The sequence below is a fragment of the Sphaerodactylus townsendi genome, linkage group LG09 (assembly GCF_021028975.2).
Source record: "Sphaerodactylus townsendi isolate TG3544 linkage group LG09, MPM_Stown_v2.3, whole genome shotgun sequence".
In the NCBI taxonomy this organism is placed as follows: Eukaryota; Metazoa; Chordata; class Lepidosauria; order Squamata; family Sphaerodactylidae; genus Sphaerodactylus; species Sphaerodactylus townsendi.
Window position 1 is genome coordinate 25756849 of NC_059433.1, and position 20434 is coordinate 25777282.

Sequence of the window (20434 nt, forward strand, 5' to 3'; positions counted from 1 at the left end):
TCAGCTGACCCAGCTTATTTCACAAAGGTGCCAACACTCTATTGCTTTTAAGGGCAGTATATATTTTAACAATTCATATCTGTACATAGTAGGGGACAGTTTATGTCATAACGAGGTAATCTTACAGTACATAAAATTTTTTCTCCCCTCTGGATTTGGAGATTTTTGCACATTATTTCAGGGAAAGTGTTGAGTATTTCCATCTAGATGAGACACAACAGGCACCTTTGGTTCTTTATCAAATTTTACTGTACATGTTTTCAAATTTCAAAATATACATTTTCCTTAAAAGACATTTATTGACTACAAAACTGAGAGTTACATTTGCCTTACTATAAAGAATGGCATGCACAACAAGTGGTAAAAATGGCAGAGATCAATCAGCTTACTAGCTAGCTTAATATTTCCAGAATGCAGATTTATGCTTTGATCAACTACACATTACTACAATATTTAAAAATCTGCAGCACTTGTAATGAATACAATCATGAAGAGGTTGCATCTCACATTATGACACATACTTGTTTGGCATTTGAAGGACTGCAGTTCATGATCATCTTATATACCTTTTCAAAGGTAACAAAGTTGTGAGCAAATATTTGTGGGTCCAAATTTCAATGCCTATTTATTTGTAGAACTGAGGTTTTAATTTAGAAAAAAAAGATTCAACAAAAACCGACAGTTAACACTGCAGGCAACAGTTAAGCATTTATCCTCTTTAAAGTACGTTCTCATTCTGGATAAGAATACTGAAATGTCCAGCTGACGCTACCAAGAAAGTAAGGGTCCATAATAAAGTCATTCCTACATCACAAGGCTTATTTTTCTAGGTACTGTCTACTAGTTGTACTGCATTTATTCAAGAACTGTGGACCACATACCCACTCAATAGGATCCATTTCTCAAAGTGTAATCTGTTCAAGGAAGCTTATTAAAGAAGCATATTATTTTTCTTAGCAGTCAAATCCATATTTTTCCCCTATACATTAAGTTTCTGCATACAGGGCATTATGTCAAATCTTTGGAACAAGATCAACGATAATCCCTACTACCAATTTCAACACTGAAAAATAAGAGTGCAATTAGAATTTATTTCAAGGTGAACAAACTCTTATATGGTAGTTACAATTGCGTCCTAATTAATCTCAGCCTATTCCTGAACACTGACATTGGTCATAAATTCTCTTAACACATTTATTCTTTAAAAAATTGTCAAGAAATCTGAATTAAGCTTATATACAACAGAAAGGTACAAAAATAACATCTATGTGCCAATTATTTTGCTCTGACGGTTCTCAGATGTATACACATGCAAGAGGATTTTAGAACATTTTAAGTCAGGAAATGTGACTTATTCCGAATCAAGAGAACGGATATGTATCCAAAATAAATGTAATGCCCAATACTGCAATATTTTACAATCTTTGCATGCATACGTGCTATTAAAATTTTCAAATTACTTGATTTTTTAAAAAAAATTCTCTACATTACAGTGCAATAAAAATTACAACAGCTATAACAGATCTAAACGTAGAAAATAATTTCATGATGTACAAAGTAAAAGCAGGGAGGGAACATTTATCACCATGCAGAAACCTAAAAACTGCATTAAACACAATTTTTTAAAAATTAAAGCAATTTCCACCAACACTCAGAAAATTAAGTCTGTAAAATCTTCCCTGACTAAACACTATGTTATAAAAAAGGGCAAAAAATTAACATTTTTGCTGGTGTTTACAAAATATTTAAATCCATGGGAACTAATATCAAGTCTTCGCTTTCTTCCCCATCAGATCACGAAATAAGCTGGAAGAGAAGACATTTTACACTTTTAATCTTCTATTCATACTATTTAAACCCCCTCTTACTCAAAACATATTAACAGGACTGCTGTTTTAACCATTTACTTGGAACTAAGTTCCAGGGAGATCAACGGGATTCATACGTAACCTACACAGCCCACCAGTACAGTACCAGCAAGGGCCATAGATCTCTTGCATGCAAATAAAGTATACACCAATGCTCTGAGCAGCTTCTACCACAGTATAAATGAGTCCTTGAGCCTTTGCACAATCCTACATGGAAGCTCTTTTGCCTTGCCATCTTCCCACTTACTCAGACCTTATTTCCAAGTAAACATGGCAAAGACTGAGTGAGAGTTATCAAAGACCCCATGCTACCAGGTACCTCTATTTTCCTTTAAACTCCATCTCTGAATATGCAGTATTCACTTCGACTTGCCATGAAAATAAACTTATTGTGAAGTCCTAGTTTAGCAACAAATCCTTTCTGCAAAATTGCTGATACAAATAGGCATGGAAGGTTAATAAGATACTCAAGAAAAATACAAACTGTTAACATGCATATTATCATTTTAACTTGTTTAGCAACCTGAGCAAGTGGATTGATTCAGAAGTTAACCCAACTTCTTCATGCATATTTCCCAACTATTTAATCACCGTATCCTATCCTGACATGCTAACATTTCCTAATCTGTTAAATGGTTTTGCTTGGTATTATCTTTGAAAAGTTATTTTTCTCCAACTGTTACTCCTGCTTCCACCACCCCAGAACTCAAGAAGTTCCCCTTCTCACTGAACTGCATCTTCTACCTGCCAGCTATGTTCCTCAGCCAGCCTTCTCCTTGGAGTATCCTCTTAGGTTTGTATCGCAGCAACTAGGTCAGTGATGGCGAACCTTTTTGAGACCGAGTGCCCAAATTGCAACCCAAAACCCACTTATTTATCGCAAAGTGCCAACACGGCAATTTAACCAGAATACTGAGGTTTTAGGTTAGAAAAAATGGTTGGCACTGAGGCATGCGTTACTTGGGAGTAAGCTTGGTGGTAGTCGGTGGCTTTGCTTTGAAGCAACTGTGCAACCCTTCCAACGGGTGAATCACTACCCTAGGAGGATTTACTCAGAAGCAAGCCCCATTGCCAGCAACCGAGCTTACTCCCAGGTAAAGGATCGCACTTTAGTTCTTCGCATGAAAATCAGTGGGGTTTAACAGAGCTTAACAGGGTTAACTACACTGCTTCCCCCAAACTAGGTCTTAGGTTTAATGCTAATAATCGAGCCCAGCGGCCCAGGCCAGTCTGGATGTGTGTGTGTGTGTGGGGGGGGGGGGGCTCTGAGTGCCACCTCTGGTACCTGTGCCATAGGTTCGCCATCACTGAACTAGATCATGGGCCCTCTCTGTTGTAGGTGTAGTTCACTGGAATTGCCTACCAGAATGAGCATTGGAAATTCTTTCATTTGCAACATTTTAACTGTGCAAGAGTTGTATTTCAGAAGGCATGGAGGGGAAGGGGAAAAGATCAACTATTTATTTTGCTATATGTTTTTAATTTGTACATTTTTGTTTTGTTAATGGACATTAATGTTTTGTTTTACTGTTAGCTCCCCTGACTCTAAATATATGTGGGTTACAATTATTTTAAATAAATACACACATTGCTATTGACCCACTCCTATATCGGTTCTTCCCTAAACGAATAGCTTCCTATACAATTATTTCAAGTAAAAAAAATAATATTCACTCTAAACACGTATCAAATCAAAAGTCTAAAAGATATCCAAACATCTGAAACATGAAATACTTCAGTCACACACCACATTTCCCTGATCCAGCATTTACCTCTTTCACTGTCTCTTTGATGAATTCTTTCCTGTCAGTCAAGTCATAAGTGGGATAGTTTTCATATACCTAGAGAAACCAATGTAACATGAAGGTCAGTGAACTGGTACAATCAGAATACATTCCTGATGATCTAAAACAGGGGTCTTCAAACTATGGCCCTCCAGATGTTCATGGATTACAATTCCCATCAGCCCCTGCCAGCATGGCCAAGTGGTAGGGCTCATGGGAATTGTAGTCTATGAACATCTGGAGGGCCATAGTTTGAAGACCTCTGATCTAAAAGAACAGGCAACTACAGAAACTGCCCGTGGTATCTGTTTGAAAGGCATTCCACTTCTCCAACACATAGTAAAATCAGGAGCAGCTTCTAAGCCCCTTTGTGATCCTAGTGTTCTCCTCGTTGCATGTGAATCAGACTTGAATGTTCAAGTGGAGCGCTGTTTGGTTTGTTTAAATCAGAGGTCTCCAAACTTTTCAGTACGAGGGTCACATCGCACATTTTACAAATAAGGCATGTCTCGATTCTGCCCTATGGAGGAGCTGGAGGGTAAACAGTAAAATATTGACAGTAGTGGATTCAAATACTGTCAAAGAAAATAAAAGTCATCCATTTTTTACGTTATTTTTTCTGCACCAAGAGAACATGAATGTTTGTGTGTACATAGATATATTCACACAGAAAGACCCACACTCAGTAACATACTGGTGTACAAAACTAATATTAAACACTTACCTTTTTACAAATCTGCTTCATGGTGACTTCCTCTAAGTTAGCATCCGCTAACAGCTTCTTCACAGTTTCTTTCAGTTCTTCATCTGTAGGTGGCTTTTTTTTCAACTTTTTAATCAAAGGCTCATCATCGGAACTATTCTCAGATTCGCTTTCTAAACATGAAAGATATTTAGTTTATTAAAACACAGAGATTGGATGTTTCTTTTCTTTCCCCAAGGTCAGCATTTTGGCTAGGATCAGAAGAACTACATGATCATGTGCTTTTTCACAGTAGGGAAACTTCCAAAGGTTTGGGGTGGAAGGGTGAGGAAATGTCTGTGGTTCTTTCAGCTGCACCAGCTCTCAGCCAACCAAAGATCTCTTGCTCCTCCAAATGAATCCATATTTCCCCTTGCTGCCTATTGTGCCTGAATTTCCATTCAGTATAAGTTTTTGAGACCACCAATCCCTCCTCAAAACTTTTCCCCATGAAGTCTTTATTTTAACTGTGCAGCCTTCACCCCTACAGAAAATTTGCCAAAATATCTGAGACTGACATACACATATTCTGTTACCTTGCTGTCACTTTCAGCATGAGCAGTTTGTTTTATACTCTCTCTCTCTCTCTAGATTTATTTGCCGCCCTCCCCCAAAGGGCTCAGGGTGGTGAACAACACAATATACTATTAATATAATATTTAAAACCAATGACAATATGCTTCTAAGAAAACCAGAGTAAAATACAGAATAAAACTCAGATGGCGGTAAAAACCTTCCCTGTACTTCCCCCAACCCCACTGGAGGCCGGGACGATGTCAAGTAACTTTTTGGACCGAAGCTCCTTGCTATATAATCTGAGTTTTCTTCATGTGACATCTTTGTAGCGCCGGGTCTAGTCTAATTTTTAGACTCTAGATCAGGGGTAGGGAACCTGCGGCTCTCCAGATGTTCAGGAACTACAATTCCCATCAGCCTCTGTCAGCATGGCCAATTGGCCATGCTGGTAGGGGCTGATGGGAATTGTAGTTCCTGAACATCTGGAGAGCCGCAGGTTCCCTACCCCTGCTCTAGATCAAATAGATATTAAGAACCCAGAAGCCTTTGCACTTGACCAGTTTTTTGTTAGAAAAAGAAACGCTGCCAGCCCCCCCACCGTTACAATTATGCAAGGAATTAGATCATTAAGCAAATTTTACTTAACAAGAAAACAGAACGTTTGGTATTTTTGGTGTTATCTTCTGCCTTTAAAGATAGCCTGAGCCTTCGGGGAGGGCGGTATATAAATGTAATAAACAAACAAACAAACAAACAGGAAGAGTTTGTTTTGGAAGAAATACAAGCACCAGTTGTAACATTTCCTTATAACTGCAGCCATTATAAAAGTTGGTTTCTTCCATGTATTTTTATGTTGTACTTTCCCAAATACTTTTAGATTTATTCAATATTATTTTAAGACCTGGGTAACTTAATACCAGCGTAAACAGCTTCTCTTATCAATCTGACAATTTGTACCAGTAGATCAGTCAAATGAGCAACCAAACTGTTATTTAAGATTTTGAGACCATTATGATGATACTCCCAACAGATAACAAAAGGATGTTTAATTCTGAAATGTCAATGAAATATGTCAATCTTTCATAACATATGTACTCTGTATTATCTTATGATGATTTATGATGCACTGGCTATAAATCCCCTCCCCATGGATTTCGATATATAAAGGGGTTTCTGGATCTGTAACACCGAGCTCCTCTCCACTGTTACATGCCACTTTGTCAGTCTGAACAAAACTTTGTTTATTCATTTACCACTCGCCTGCTAGCATTTTTCCCAGTCTTTCCCCGCCAGGAGCTGGTAGCCAGCCTCTGTTGCTTCTGGTGCAACATCTTCAGAAAAGTGTAATTAGGTAAGGTATAAAGAGCAAGTTCTCTCTCATAGGAAATAACTGTATTTGTCACCCCTCCACAAATTCTTGTTAAGATTGTAACTGCATTTCCAATGGTCTAACATGTTAAGCACACTACAATTATAATAACAACTTTAAATCCAGCCACATGGATGTGCATGTGTACAACAATCACTTGTTTCTTTTGCCTGTAAGAGTAAACATTCAAATTCCCAGCAACTTACCACATCTTTGTAATTGGTTCATCCATGGGAAATATACCAGGAGAGACAGAGATATCAGGTAAGTTCAACCCAGGGATTCCAGTGTTGGCTTCAATGGCCAATGGTGAACATGAAAACAGGCGACTATATGGCAGTGGTAGCAATCAGGAAAATTTAAATCACCTGATTCCAAAGGAATATGTAGATAACTGAAAACAGTTTTGGTCTACCTAGTAAGGCTCTTATAAGTTCTTGAAATAGGGATTTACCTTTTTTGGAGCTATTCTGATTCTTCTTGGTTGTACTGCTATCTGCTTTTTTGACATTAGCGTTCTTTGTGCCCTTTTTGGTTTTTGGAGTTGTCTTCTGCTTAGCTTTTTCTTTTTGAGTTGATTTTTTAGGTCGCTGTTGAAAAGAAAAAGAACATCACAGAACATCTATTACTTTTTTAACATTACGGTGTTCTCCCAAGACTACAGAAATAATCTACTGGAAAAGATATAGTTAGAAAGTTCTTCTTGCAGCAAAGATTGAACACAGCAGCGCTGCAATTAAAATCCTTTGTACTTGGTGCTAGCTGTCTGCAACTTAAGCGTAGTGGGGGGGGGGGGGGGGTCCAACCTCTTAGAATGGTCGTTTGCTGAGCCATTCCCAAAAAACAATGTTGAAGATCAAGGGACCTGTCAAAACAGTACGTCACACACTCCCTCCTTGTGTTGGCCCGTTTGCTCCACAGAGTTTGCTTTGCTAGTGCAGATACCAGCCAATGACTACTTATAGCTATCCCCTTTCTCCCACTGCAATATGGTGCACGTTCTATGGTCACCTATGAACTACAGCAACAAAAACTGGAATGAAAAAATACAGGACTGCTGAGCAGAAGAGGAAGGTGGGAAAAAACTCTGCGGTTAGTCAGTGTTATCCTCTGCAGACCATAAACAGCATTTACCTCCTCTTCACTCTCTTTATCTTCTTCGGATGATTCATCCTTTTCCTTCTTTTCATCTTCCTCGCTACTAGATTCATCTGACAGGATCTCAGGACATTTGGTGCGTTTGGCTTTTCTTGCTGTTCCAGAGCTACTGCGTTCTTTTTTACCTCCTTTGCTGGATGTTTTTTTAGATTTTGGTAATGGCTATAAAATATTGACACATTCAAAAATACAGTTATATAGAAATATTAAGGGCGAAAATTGCCCAGACTGCACAAGATCAACTAGGAGATTTCGTATTTGAGTTTTATGGTCATTATCCATTGAATTACATAAACATCTTTTCCTCAGTTTGTTTTGAATGAGTACCAGATTTCTCAAAAAATATTCTCAGCTATACAGTCATCTTAATAGGTGCCAGGCTGATTCCTTTAAAAAATATCCTCAGGGGGAATCCCAATGTTCAATTCAGCTTTTATGCTGCTAATATTTTTTTAACATAATGCTAGTCTAGTTTTGCCTATTTCTGCCTTTTATACACAGTGGTTTCCTCCATTCCCCTGTGCTTCCCACAAGCAAAAACATAAAACAGTTATGAGATGCTTGCTGGTAGCTCAAAAGTTGTTCAGAGATATTCTTGATGATAAAAGGAAACACGATATATGTATGTGTATGTGTGTATGAATATATATATATATATAAATGTGTGTATATATATATATACACACACACACACATTTCAGAGGTTAGCTGTGTTGGTCAAGATATCTGACAAGGGGAGTTTTGACTCTGAAAGGTTCATATGCAGAAAATCTTGTTTGTTTCCAAAGTGCTATTGTACTTGAATCTAAATATTAAAAGCATGAACCTTTTTACAGACTTCCCCTCTCCATTTCTTATGCTAATCTGTGTCGCAAGAGTGATTTAAAAACAGATAAATCTCATTTCACCTTGCCTGAAGGTTTTGGATGCATCAGGAAATTTAAGATTCTGGCTACCAGTTCACTATTAACTCCTGATCTTTCCAAATCAAGAACTTCGCATATACTTTTCAGCATTGCATTTCTGTATCTGTAGAGAGAAAAAATTATTGAACAATTTGAAATCAATACAGAGAAAATAATGTTTGATGTTACTTTTTAATCACAAGGACTATCAAGTGGATTACAACTAAGAATTAATAAGTACCTAGAATCAAACACCTCTATGCACTAATACCAATGGATACCTGAAAGAACTTAAAGAAGGGGAATCTCAATTTTGCCTCCCCTTTACTTGCTCTGAAAACCTCAATAGCCCCTTGCTTTCTTCTGCTGCCTCCCCCTCTCATGCCCCATCTTTAGTTTGTCTGCCTGCCCCTTCACCTGTTCTCTGCTCCCCTTCTGCCTACCCCTTCACCTGTTCTCTGCTCCCCTTCCGCCTGCCCCTTCACCTGTTCTCTGCTCCTCTTCCGCCTGCCCCTTCACCTGTTCTCTGCCCACTCCCCATCATCAGCTATCTGCTCACCTTTCAGATCTTCAGCTCCCTGCTTGCCTGTACGTTCATTGCTGGCCTGCTCACTGCCCCCTGTTCTTGGTGGGGTCCTTGTCTGCTCCCTCTCCATCCTTCGGAGGATGCTCCCACCAATCCGTGGCACAGGGCTGGTCTACGTGCTGCTCTCTTCTCTTAGGCCGTTTCTGCACGGCCAGGAGGCGCCCCCAAGCCGGCAGGAGTTCTGCCGGCGTGGGGGCGGGAGCCTGCTCCGCGGGCGAGGGAGGCGGGCAGGCGGCAGGTGGCTCCGCGGCGCCTCTGCGCCCTCCCCGCCCACTCACGGTGTCCTCCTGGAATTAGCCTGCGAGGCGTGCAGCCCAGCCATAGCTGCCCTCCGACCCCTGGAGGTCGAGGGACAGTGTGGGGCGGGGCTGCGGCCTCCCACTTGAAGCGAGGAGGACACCGTGGTGGGGGGGGGAGGCGGAGACAGCGGGATTGTTAACCTTTAAAGGGGTTGTTGTTTGCGATGACAGCCGCCCTGGGAGGAGGAGGAAGCGCCATTCAGGTGCAGCTGCTGCTGCGGCCTGGGAAGCCTTTTTTGGCGCACAGCCCAGGCGTCGATTAACCTCAGGGCGATGCAGAAACGGCCTTAGTAAACTAATTCCTCTCAGATACAAGTATTCACATATACACTACACCCCAAGTACTGTTTAGAGTGCAGCTTACAACAAAATGCTTGTCAGAGTGCAAATGTTAACTAAATGACATTCTGGGATAGAAATGGGTTTTATGCAGTTTACCCAAGATTTGGAATGTATGCATTAATACAGTTTAATTATATCAAGAAATATTAAAACATTACTTTTTTAACATTTCTTCCTTTTTCTTATATTGATCACTTCCTTTTTCAAACGGGTACCCACTGAACTGTCCCACATTCTTCTTCAGTGACGCAACCTATGGCACAACACAATAGATGTTGTAAAAAATTAAAATAGTTGAAATTAATTGAGAGATTGTGCATCACAAACTGTTTCTTTAAAGTTCAAAAACAGGACTGCTAGGCCCTGCTTTGGCCCACACACCATTTTTGCGTAAAGATGACTATTTCGTGATGCTTTAAAAAAGAGCAAAAAGATCAAACATCACAATTTGCAGCTGCTGTAGCAATTCCTATTAAAGAAACCTGTCCATGAATTCAAAGAACCGTGGAGCACAGAAACACTACAAGCTGCAAATACTTGTTGGCATCAAAAGGTATCCTAAAACCGGTTGTCCAATAACAAACAAGAAAACATGAATAGAATGTTCCTGTGTTTGTATGGAAGCTGTTTTTGTTTTTTTTCACATTTCTATAAATGACGTTACAGCTCTGGCCCCAGCCTGGTGGAACGCTCTCCCTCCAGCTGTCAGGGCCCTGCGGGATCTTAGTGAGTTCCGCAGGGCCTGCAAGACTGAGCTGTTCCGCTGGGCCTTTGGGGAGGCTGGCCGCTGATGGCCCCCCCTTCCTATAACATCAGTGGATCCTGTTGCCCCCTCCCCCCCTTTTTCTTTTAGGGGATTTGATAGTAGGTGCCATCTATTATGTTGATTTTAGTACGCTGCGTTTTAATGAGATGGGGTTTTATTTTATTTATATAGAGCCAGGAAACTAATTTAATGGATTCTAGTTTTTAGTCGTGTGCGCCCTATTTATGTTTATGCTGTTCACTGCCCTGAGCCCTCCGGGGGAGGGCGGTATATAAATATAATCAATCAATCAATCAATCAATGGTCCAGGCATGTCTATGGATCTTTTCTGCTAGGCATCTTGGTAAAAGAAGGCTTTGCTAACATAACAGCCATTTCTGCAGCAGAAAACCCCTTGCATTTGTGAAAGAACCCTTGTACCAGAAGGCACCAGTAGCATCCATATCATACAATGTATTGTTAGTATAAGTACAGAAGAAATACATCACAAAGCTCTGCAAGCAGAATGTCCCAGATTCAATCCACAGCGTCTAGAGCAGAGGCGGCCAACCTATGGGTGCTTCATGTGGAGCATCATAAGTTGTCTGCCTCTGGTTTAGAATTTACAGGGTCTGGTATCAGATGATATGAAAGTCATCTATCAGAAAAGGGACAGACATTGCCAGTCAAAGCAGGTAAATCTTGAAAGACTAATGCAGAGATCCTAAACATATTTACTCAGAAGTAAAACCACCATTATTCAATGGGGCTTACTTTCAACAAAGTGCCGTTAGTTAGATTATGACGCAACTTTATGTGTTCATTATCCTAGTACACCTCTTTTATTTCAAAGAATATTTAAAACAAACCAAGATAAACCAAACTAGGTCTGCATTTTTTAAAAATGGACCATACAGATGCTTATCTCACAAACACAACTGGTCACAGTCCAAAGGCCCAGCCAGCTAGTTTCAGAAGCAAAGAGGTATTGGACTGTCAAATATTACCTTTCAATGCTTCATAAGAAACTGGCTTTTGAAATTGAGTTGATTCAAGGCAGTTCGTGAGAGCATTTAATAAAGTCAAAAGTTACACATAGCACTGGCTATCTATCAGAGCATTCTTGCATAGCTCTTTGGATCAAGGCTAATTATCCGGATGTCCATTCTATGAAATTCAAAGAAACACATTTCCATTATAGAACTCATCTAGGCTCATCTCAGGAATCTCTAGCTACCTAAAGCATTTATACAAAGAAGTGGAACACCCTAAATAAAATGCCTATAAGAAGCCATTCTATAATTCACACTTAATCTCAAATAAGATGAAAGAGAATAATTGAAGAATACTTACTGTGCCTGGCCTATTATAAAGAAGTTTGTGCAGATTTCGAAGTTCATCTGTTTTTTTCTTACTTAAAAAATACTGTATCCTTTCAATTTCACAGAGTTTTTGCCCCTTTCCTGAAAGGAAAACGTGCACGATGTTGGATGTCTTGACAGAAAAGTAGAACATCATCTAATTACCTACTTAATGAGTAAACTTGTTTATTACAGACAACTTATTAAAACAGCATTATTTTTACTGTTTCTGAGAGGGACAGCAGATTGACGTAAGGGGGAACAGAATTTAGTGCTGGTCATTAGGTCTCTGTCTCCTGGACGTCCACTACAAGATAAAATAAATATATAATATTTGATTTCCCATCCTTCCTCTCTCGATATCCAAATCCTGTCTTTCACCTCTAAATTACATCCTAGGAAACCTTGCATGTGTGTTGGTTGTTGTGGCCGTGGTCTGGTAGATCTAACATTTCACCTGTGTCGCTTTTCGCTGTGATACACCTGTGAAGATGCCAGTCACAGATGCAGACGAAACGTTAGGAACAAGTTCTACCAGACCACGGCCACACAGCCTGGAAAGCCCACAACAACCAGTTGAGTCCGGCCATGAACTCCTTCGACAATACTTTTATGTGTGTGTTTTTATCCCCAGGAACTGAGTGATTGTGAGTGGAAATTTATTTTACTCCATTTTCTAATTTTCTCAATAAAATCCTTAAAAAAAGAAATTTATTTTCTCTGCTGGTTTCTTATAATGAGCTGAATCCCGTAAAAAAAAACCTTTAGACTCTATTGGCTTTTCTGACAATTTTCAAGTTTTTAAAAGCTGGAGGCAAAAATTGCTGGAAAAAAAGTTGCTCATCCCAACTCACTACAGATTAAGCCTATTCAAATCACCAGGCAGCCAAACATCAGTTGTGATTCTTGCCATTCTGCACAGACCAACTGGATTTCAAAGGTTTAATTAAATTCTGGGGTGAGGGGGAAAAAAATGTGAGCTGTTTTAAGTCAGCCAATGGACAAGTTGGGGTTTTGGAGGGAGAAGGGAGAAGATGTATCCTTACTGGGCAGGGAGTCAAGCATGATTTTACATTAAGCAAGATTTAGACGCTGTTCCTCAACAAAAATAGCAAATTGTTAAAGCTACATAGTTACTGTCTTTCAGTCTGAAATGCTGAAAGAACACTGCAATAATTAAGCATAATGCACCACCCAGCTCTGATAACTGGGAAGGAATTATGGGTCACACTTGCCTACTAAATAAATATGTTTTGTTATATGCGTCTCCTGTGTTGGGCTCAACTCACATAACCCACTACACACTATGAAAGATCCAGAGTCAAGGGGCCTGGATTTTGTCACTTTTGTGTTCTCTAGTGGAAGATAAAGGAATTTTGGTGTGTAAAAGAAAACATGCTCAAGAGAAACCCACTTTGCCTCACACAGCTGAATTCGACAGTGGACACGGCACAGTAAAATCTGAGTGTGTGGTTCACAACTCTCCAGTCTAAGAGACTTGCTATTTGTAACATAGTAGAAAATCAGAGAGAGACTTCGATCAGGGGTTGTGATAATTTATTGCTGTAAGATAAATTTCTAAGAGAAAACCTGTTCTAATTTGGCAAGTTTACTCTAAAAAAAAGGAAAAACGTCTGAGCTTATTACAGAAATAAACTTTAAAAACTTACCAGGTGTAATTGTAAAAGGCTCCTTTTGTAATGAGGACACTTGCATGGTCAATCTTTCTACTTTCTTCTTTTCTCTTTTTCCTTCAACAATGAGGCTCTTTTCTGAAAGAGATCATTAAAAGTATTTTCCTTCTGTGCACAGGTATTCTTTACCCCTGTATTCTTGAGTCTTCTTCCACCCACAAATTTACCAGCTGCTGAAAGCCTGATCAGCCATTACAGATAACACAAAACCTTTTCCATGCCTCTTACTTTCAACCAGAATTTTGCTCTTCTCTAGGATGCAGAATATGCAAGCTTTCTGCAGAAGCAAGTCACTGACAAGCAATCAGCAGAGCTAGATTCACACACTGAACATTATGGCGGTCTAGCCTCAAATTTACAGAAGTATGGATGTGGCCATGTCTGAAACTGATGGAAACAGCAGCCCTAACACCAAAAGGAAATAGTAAAAAACACTCCTGCAGACTTCCTCAATTTCAGTTTCCATGCAGAGACAAGTCCCTGAAGAAATCCAAGGTTAGAAACCAGCATGACCAGGTACACCTGTACCTCTTCAGAATCAAAATACCTTATTCCTCCAGTCATAGACCTGTTCACTATTTCAGCTTCTAGATTCAGCTTTACTATTACAAAACTTTAATGTTGGTAATGGTAAAGATTTTCAATTCCTTGACTCCATTATCAACCAAATGGGAGACTGCAAGCAAGAAATCAATAGACTAAGACTAGGAAGGGCAGTTACAAAGGAGCTAGAAAAGATGCTTAAGTGTAAAGATGTGCTCCTAGGAACCAAATTAAGATAATTCATACTATGGCATTCCCTGTTACCCTAAACTGGACTCAGAGCAGGGAAATCAGCTACAAGGGTTCCAGAAAAGAATAATGACAAATCCTGTAGTCCATATATACCAAGGTAGATCTCGGCAGGGGTGCCCCAAAATAAAATTATAAACAAAGAGAAAATGACTGTAATTTCACTGGATAAAAAAGAAACAGGTATGAACTACTAGCTGGATACCCGTGCTTTGCTACGTACTTCCGTACTTCCTTACAGCCTGTCTGTGAATTTCGGGGTGACAGTCCGCATACTTCATCACAGCCTCTCTATGAATTTCGGGGTGACATTCAGCATACTTCTTTACAGCCTGTTTGTGAACTTTGGGGTGACATGCAGCATATTTCCTCACAGCCTGTCTGTGGACTGATGGGTGGGTTTTCGCATATTTTGCAGCAGCTTCCCGTAGTTGTCTTTTTCTAATGCAATCTGTAAATCGCTTTCTGCGTTTAACTCCTCTTCTCCCTTTAGCAGTTTCAGCAGAAGGAACAGGTTCGTATGCGTTTAGGAGGGCGGTGCTAGAATGCAGTTGGAGCACTATTGGATCAAACGTGCTTGTTGTTTGGTGGGCATTAGCAGAACTTGTCGATGTGACAAATGAAGATAGAGCTTCAAAGTGCCCTTCATTATAATGTCCTGTGAAACGAAGCTATATATATAAACGCAAAATACCACTGACTGACTGACTGATCAAAAGAACTCAAAAAACATCGAAAATACCATGTTGAAGGACATGAAACTATATATAAATAAACGCGAAATGCCACTCACTGACTGACATCAAAATAACTCAAAAACCATTGAAAGTACCATGTTGAAGGACATGAAACTCGTGGAGTTTAACTGCTACAGTTAGAATGTTCATGCAGATGGCCAGAGTTGAACAGTAAATATCTAATAAGTCGAGTGGAAGTGAATATTTTGGAAAATCCTTTCTTAGCAAGCACCTGAAGCACATAACGAACCGGTGTGCCAAATTTCAACTTTGTAGTTTCGGTGGTTTTTGAGTTCTTTTGATGAGTCAGTCAGTCAGTCAGTGGTATTTCTCGTTTATATATAAATATTCACCTGAAAACTGATTCCCTAAGCCAGTGGTGGCACTCAGAGCCCTCTCTGTGAGCACGCGTGCATACAGGACCTGCTGGAGGCTGCAGCAGGCTGGCTGCTGCTGCTCGAGGGGTTGAACAAACAAAATGTGTTCCTTTCCACACACTGGGGAAACGCTCAGACCCAAAAAATTTTTGCCGATCGCCTGGGCAGATCAAGCCTAGGGTGGAGCAACCAAGATGCATTTAGGATTTTTTTAAAGCACACCAAGATCTTTGCTAGAACTGCTTTTATTTTTCTGTTCCTGTTGAATTTTTGTGGGAAGTCCTGTGATGACATGTGAAGGAAAAACTGCAGATCAGATGGCTGCTCCACCAATTTAGCTTTCCTGAAGTTATCCACCCATTGCACAGCATTCTTGCTTAGGATTGCCTTCCTTGACTGTCTTTTTACTTCTATTTTGTGGTGGGGGGTTTATTGGGTTTCAGAAAGCGAAAGTTTTACTTCTCTCTCCCCCCACACCCCTCCCCCCGCCAGGCCCCCAGTGTGATAACAGTGTTAGCATTAAACCGAAGACCTAGTTTTGGGGAAGCACTGTAGGTAACCCTGTTAAGCGCTGTTAAACCCCACTGATTTTCATGGGAAGAACTAAAGTGCTATCCTTTACTTGGGAGTAAGCTCGGTTGCTGGCAATGGGGCTTACTTCTGAGTAAACCCTCCTAGGGTCATGAGTCACCCGTTTGAAGCGTTGCAAGGTTGCTTCACCAAACTTACTCCCAAGTAACGCATGCCTCAGAGTCAACCGTTTTTTCTAAACTAAAATCTCAGTATTAAGGTTAAATTGCTGTATTGGCACTTTGTGATAAATAAGTGGGTTTTGGGTTGCAATTTGGGCACTTGGTCTCAAAAAGGTTCACTATCACTGCCCTAAGCACTCACACATGAGCACACATATACAACCACCGGGTTGTGGCTCTGGGCTCCCAAGAAGCAGCTTATGGCTTGCTGTGGTTGTCGGTGGTGAGCTCAAGGCTGTGGCTGGACATTCAACATGACTGAGTGAGTTGATGGTGTCGTTTTTTTCCCCAAGACCTCCACAAATAGTAGCTTCAGGGAAAGGCTGGTTGGGGCTGGGGAGTCCAAGCAAAGAAGCATATCCAGACAAATGTTTTCCGGGGCCTTCATTCACAGTATTCACATAAGTCAGAAGCGACCAGGCAGTACTTTAAATATCAACCTTACCTATAATCAGCACCCCTCAATGACTAGACAGAGAGAAAGCACCAAGATCATAGGACAGAGCTAGCTTAAGAAGAAAGGCTCATCATTTTGATGGAATGTGGTTACTCCTTCATGACTGTTGTCTGATTAGTAGCAACACTAGCCATACCTTACAATCACATCACTCATGACAGCTTTTACAAGGGCTAACCAAATAACACACGGCACAACAATATATGTAATTTGGTTGCTCTAATAAACAGAATCATGTCATGTGTAGGTTTTCTAGAGTTTATTTTGGGACCCACATCTGCTATTTACTAGAAATATTAACACATTAATACTAAAAACTCCCTTTGGGAGCCGCCTCGAGCCCTTTGGGGATGAGGCGGCCTATAAATTTAATTAAAATAAAATAAATAAATAAAAAGTGATTATAATTATTGTATTTGCTAAACTTAATCTGCACATCTTTATTCAACAAGCAGTCAGTTTTGAGTATAAAAGTATGAAAGATTCCTTTATGAATATGCAGTGCATGCAAACAAAAAAAAGAAGTACTATCAGATACCCACATCCCTGACATTAGAAACACGTTATCATACATAGTGACTGTTATCGTTTAATGAACAAGATACCAGCAACAGCATTCAACTGAAAAGATTAATAAGAAAAAGCAGGGGGAGACCCAAGCTTCTCAACTGAGCTTTGCAGACTACTGGTGAAACAGTGGCTAGCTATCCTCTTTGACTTTTCCTACTGCCCACAAAACTGCTGCTTGGACAATTAAGTTAAGGGAAGTGATGGCACTGGACTCATTTTCTTGCAGTGGGAACCAGGGCACAGGAACAGATTGAACTGCAGCCCTTGAACTGAACCATCCACAGAAGGAGTCTGAACACAGGGGCAGAATGCTCTGGAATTAGCCCTGGAATCCACAGCAAACTACAGCTTGATTCAAGGCTTCTGAAATCAGGAAGACTTCATGTGAACACATCAACAAGCAAATGGAGGTTTGCCTTGCTATCAGAATGCAGTCACAGAATAAACAGACCCCATTGTAGCATAGGCAGTTGTTTTAAATTATAATTCTTGTAGCAATGTATGTACAAACATTTTATCTAGACGGGTTATCAGAAGCTGTCTGCACCTACAGCCTCTAAATGTGTAAGAAATTCAAAGAAATTAGCATGGAGCTGACATTCAAAGATGTGTGCATGGCAAATCTCCTCCTTAACATGTGTCCTCCTTAACATGTGTGCATGGCAAGTCTCCTGCTTTGCATGGTCCCATAACAGTTGTCTTTTTTAAGGATATCACAAACCTTTCTCTTCTTCCTCTTCTTCTTCCTCCTCCTCATCACTATTTTCAGTTTTAGGTTCTCTTTCTTCTAGTTGCTCAGCAGACTGCACGTCATCTTTCTCGGAAATAGAAGTCATGGCTGGTTCAACTGCACAAAAATAGAAGATGGAAAAACACCAACAATGAAAGAGTGACTTTCCATTATATTTAAAACACAGCTGGGGCAGGCAAGGAGTGCTCAGTTACTTTAGAGACAGACAACTTAACTATTCAGTTATTTAAGAAATCTAAATGTTCACATTTTCCCTCGTTAATTACTGTGCAAGGCATGATACTAAGAAAAAGAAAGAATAATCCCTTTCAAAGGAAACTTGTTCTAGGCAAGCTGGTTATATACACAGAGACAACATCTTAATGACTGTAACATGTACTCTGTGTTTTGTTTTTAAAAAGTTTATCAAACACAATTTAAACTGTGAACATACTGGTAAAATCGTGAAAAGGCAAAGATTAAGTTCTTTTGGTGGCTATCTTAGTTGTTATTCCTCAGTCTTAACACCCCAAACCAAATGGGAGGGGGGATCATCCTATGGAGGTGGCACGGGCCTGCACTGATGGATTTGGCCTCCCTGGGACACTTACCCTGGTGGAGGGGTAAACGTGATGGTGAGCAGCCGCACAGCCATCTGGAATGTTTGGACATGGTGCTGGGCACTGCACCAGTGCTCCTGCCAGCCCTGTTGGTGCATGCCTTGGCCTGGGCCTGCACCACTCTTTTGGGTGGTGTTAAGTCTATTAAGTCCTATGGAGGGCTTTCTGGTGGCAGGGAGGTTTTTTTCCTGTATTTTCTGCCTCCCTGTGCTGCCAGAAAGCTCTCTGGAGGCTCCACCTCCAGCAGCCTCAGGCTGTGGACTGTGCCTCAACTCATGTTTGCATACTTATAGTAACCCATTAGATCCCAGGGATCTTTGTTAAAAAAGATTCTACACTCCACAAAATGTAAATCCTAGTTACAGAATGAAGCAAATCAAAATTTAACAAATGCAAGAAAAATAAATATATTTTTCTTGTACTATTTTGAATGCAAAATACAGTAGGTCTGATTACCAGAGTTTACCAATCACTTCAACTGATTTTTGTCTTTCATTTACAAAACGCATATGGCTGGATTTCACTAGGTATGTACTGGTGGACTGGTTCCTGCCTGCTACAACCCTCAAACAGTAGATGATGGGAGTCACAGGATCCTTAAGAATAAAAAGCCACGTGGATCAGGAAGGAAGGTAGCAGAGAAGAGGGGCATCAGGCTACATTCTCTCCTGTCTTCTGTAAAGGGGCAATTGGCTAGATAACACCACCTTTCTGCTCCGTGAGATAGAAGGGGGGGGGGGTTGTTGTTAAACAATATATCAAAAATCTGGGGCAAACTGGATAGATTTTCTTCCTCTTTGGCCCTTTAAAAAATCCCTTCCCCACCTCAGGAGTCCACTTCATGCAACAGACAACAGCCTCCCACAAAAGTGTATTACTATTTAAGAAATGTTTTGGGTACAACCTAACTTGACTCAGTCCTCTCCAGAACAAGGTAGGGTAGGCTACACAATTGCTACACAGATCTCTTCTTCAGGGATCTGTTTTCATTTTATTGCATTTATACCCTGCCCATACTCAAAATCAGGGCGGCCGACATGCATATAAAAAAATCCTAAACATTCAAAAGGCATACAATGCAGGCTCTCATGCGTCCCAACTCTCCTTCCGTTTCTAATGATGTTTCGGCAGATTCGGTGGGCTCAGATCGGCTTGGGGACATTTGGGATGACGAAAACAGCCCCCCCCCCCCGCCCCTCGGTTAACGGGCTTCGACCGTTACTGAGGGAGGAAAGGAACACCCACCTGCTTGCCGGAGAAGGTAAGAGGGCAACAAGGGCCACAGCCAACAAAAACCGCCCACGGAAGGGGAAAGGGGGCGGCGGTTGACGGGGAGGCCAAAGCGGCGGGCGGGGCCGGGCGCGAGTTCAGCGTTCCTCTTCAGAAAATCAACAACGTTTCAAAATGGCGGGTTGTCAAAAGGAAAGAAGGAAGCGGGAAGGCGCCGGCCAATCAGCGCACAGGACGTGAGTGACGTCAGGCGGAGAGAGAAAGTGAAGGGCAGGAAGGAAGGGCAGGGAGGGTACTTTCGAGGATGACGCATGCGCAGGGATCGCGACGGTTCGGGGAAATTGTGGGCGGGGCAGAGCCCCCAGGCCGCTTGTTTCTTTGGTTGGCGGGGGCGGCCGCGTGTGTTTACTTGGAACTGCGGCGTCGCGCGGGCTCTCTTTCACATCTGGATTGAGAAGCAGAGCAATAAATACGTCTCTGACAGTTCTAGCCTGCTGGGAAAGTCACACAGGACGGAGTGACCCTTCAATTCTAAACCAAGCACGCTCCTTCTAAGCCCGTTGACTTCAGTGCGTTTAGACGGATGTTCTTCAGTTTGGCATTGTACTGAAAGTGTTCATATAAATTCCAAGGGAGATTGGCTTTCCTACTAAATAAATACATACACCAAAGCCCTGTAGTGGTCAAGAGCAGTGAGCTTTAATCTGGAAAACTGGGTTAGATTCCCCAGCAGCGTACTCTTATTTTGTAAACTGGATTGGTTTCCTTGCTCCTCTACATGAAGCCTGCTGGGTGACTTT

At 40.9% G+C, this 20434-nt stretch overlaps 1 protein-coding gene across 1 annotated transcript; it reads right to left on the reverse strand.

Moving 5' to 3' along the window:
- Nucleotides 1-226: 226 nt before the first annotated feature.
- Nucleotides 227-19836, reverse strand: DEK (DEK proto-oncogene). Its single transcript, XM_048507778.1, has 11 exons — nt 19650-19836; nt 17776-17901; nt 13346-13447; nt 11668-11777; nt 9728-9822; nt 8346-8466; nt 7414-7599; nt 6734-6869; nt 4377-4528; nt 3641-3709; nt 227-1806 (listed from the first exon to the last, which is right to left on the reverse strand). The coding sequence occupies exons 2-11, from the start codon at nt 17888-17890 to the stop codon at nt 1795-1797; spliced, it is 1098 nt and encodes a 365-aa protein (XP_048363735.1). The 5' UTR covers nt 17891-17901; nt 19650-19836; the 3' UTR covers nt 227-1794.
- Between the last annotated feature and the right edge of the window lie 598 nt (nt 19837-20434).

What these genes read in the sequence shown, in the direction of transcription:
- DEK (XM_048507778.1), bottom strand. Translation starts at nt 17,890, where the DNA reads ATGACTTCTATTTCCGAGAAAGATGACGTGCAGTCTGCTGAGCAACTA. An exon ending in TCAGAATAGCTCCAAAAAAG is followed by an intron (nt 4,529 to 6,733) that starts GTAAATCCCTAT and finishes TTTCATGTTTAG; the next exon opens with AAAGCGAATCTGAGAATAGT. An exon ending in TGAAGCAGATTTGTAAAAAG is followed by an intron (nt 3,710 to 4,376) that starts GTAAGTGTTTAA and finishes TGGTTTCTCTAG; the next exon opens with GTATATGAAAACTATCCCAC.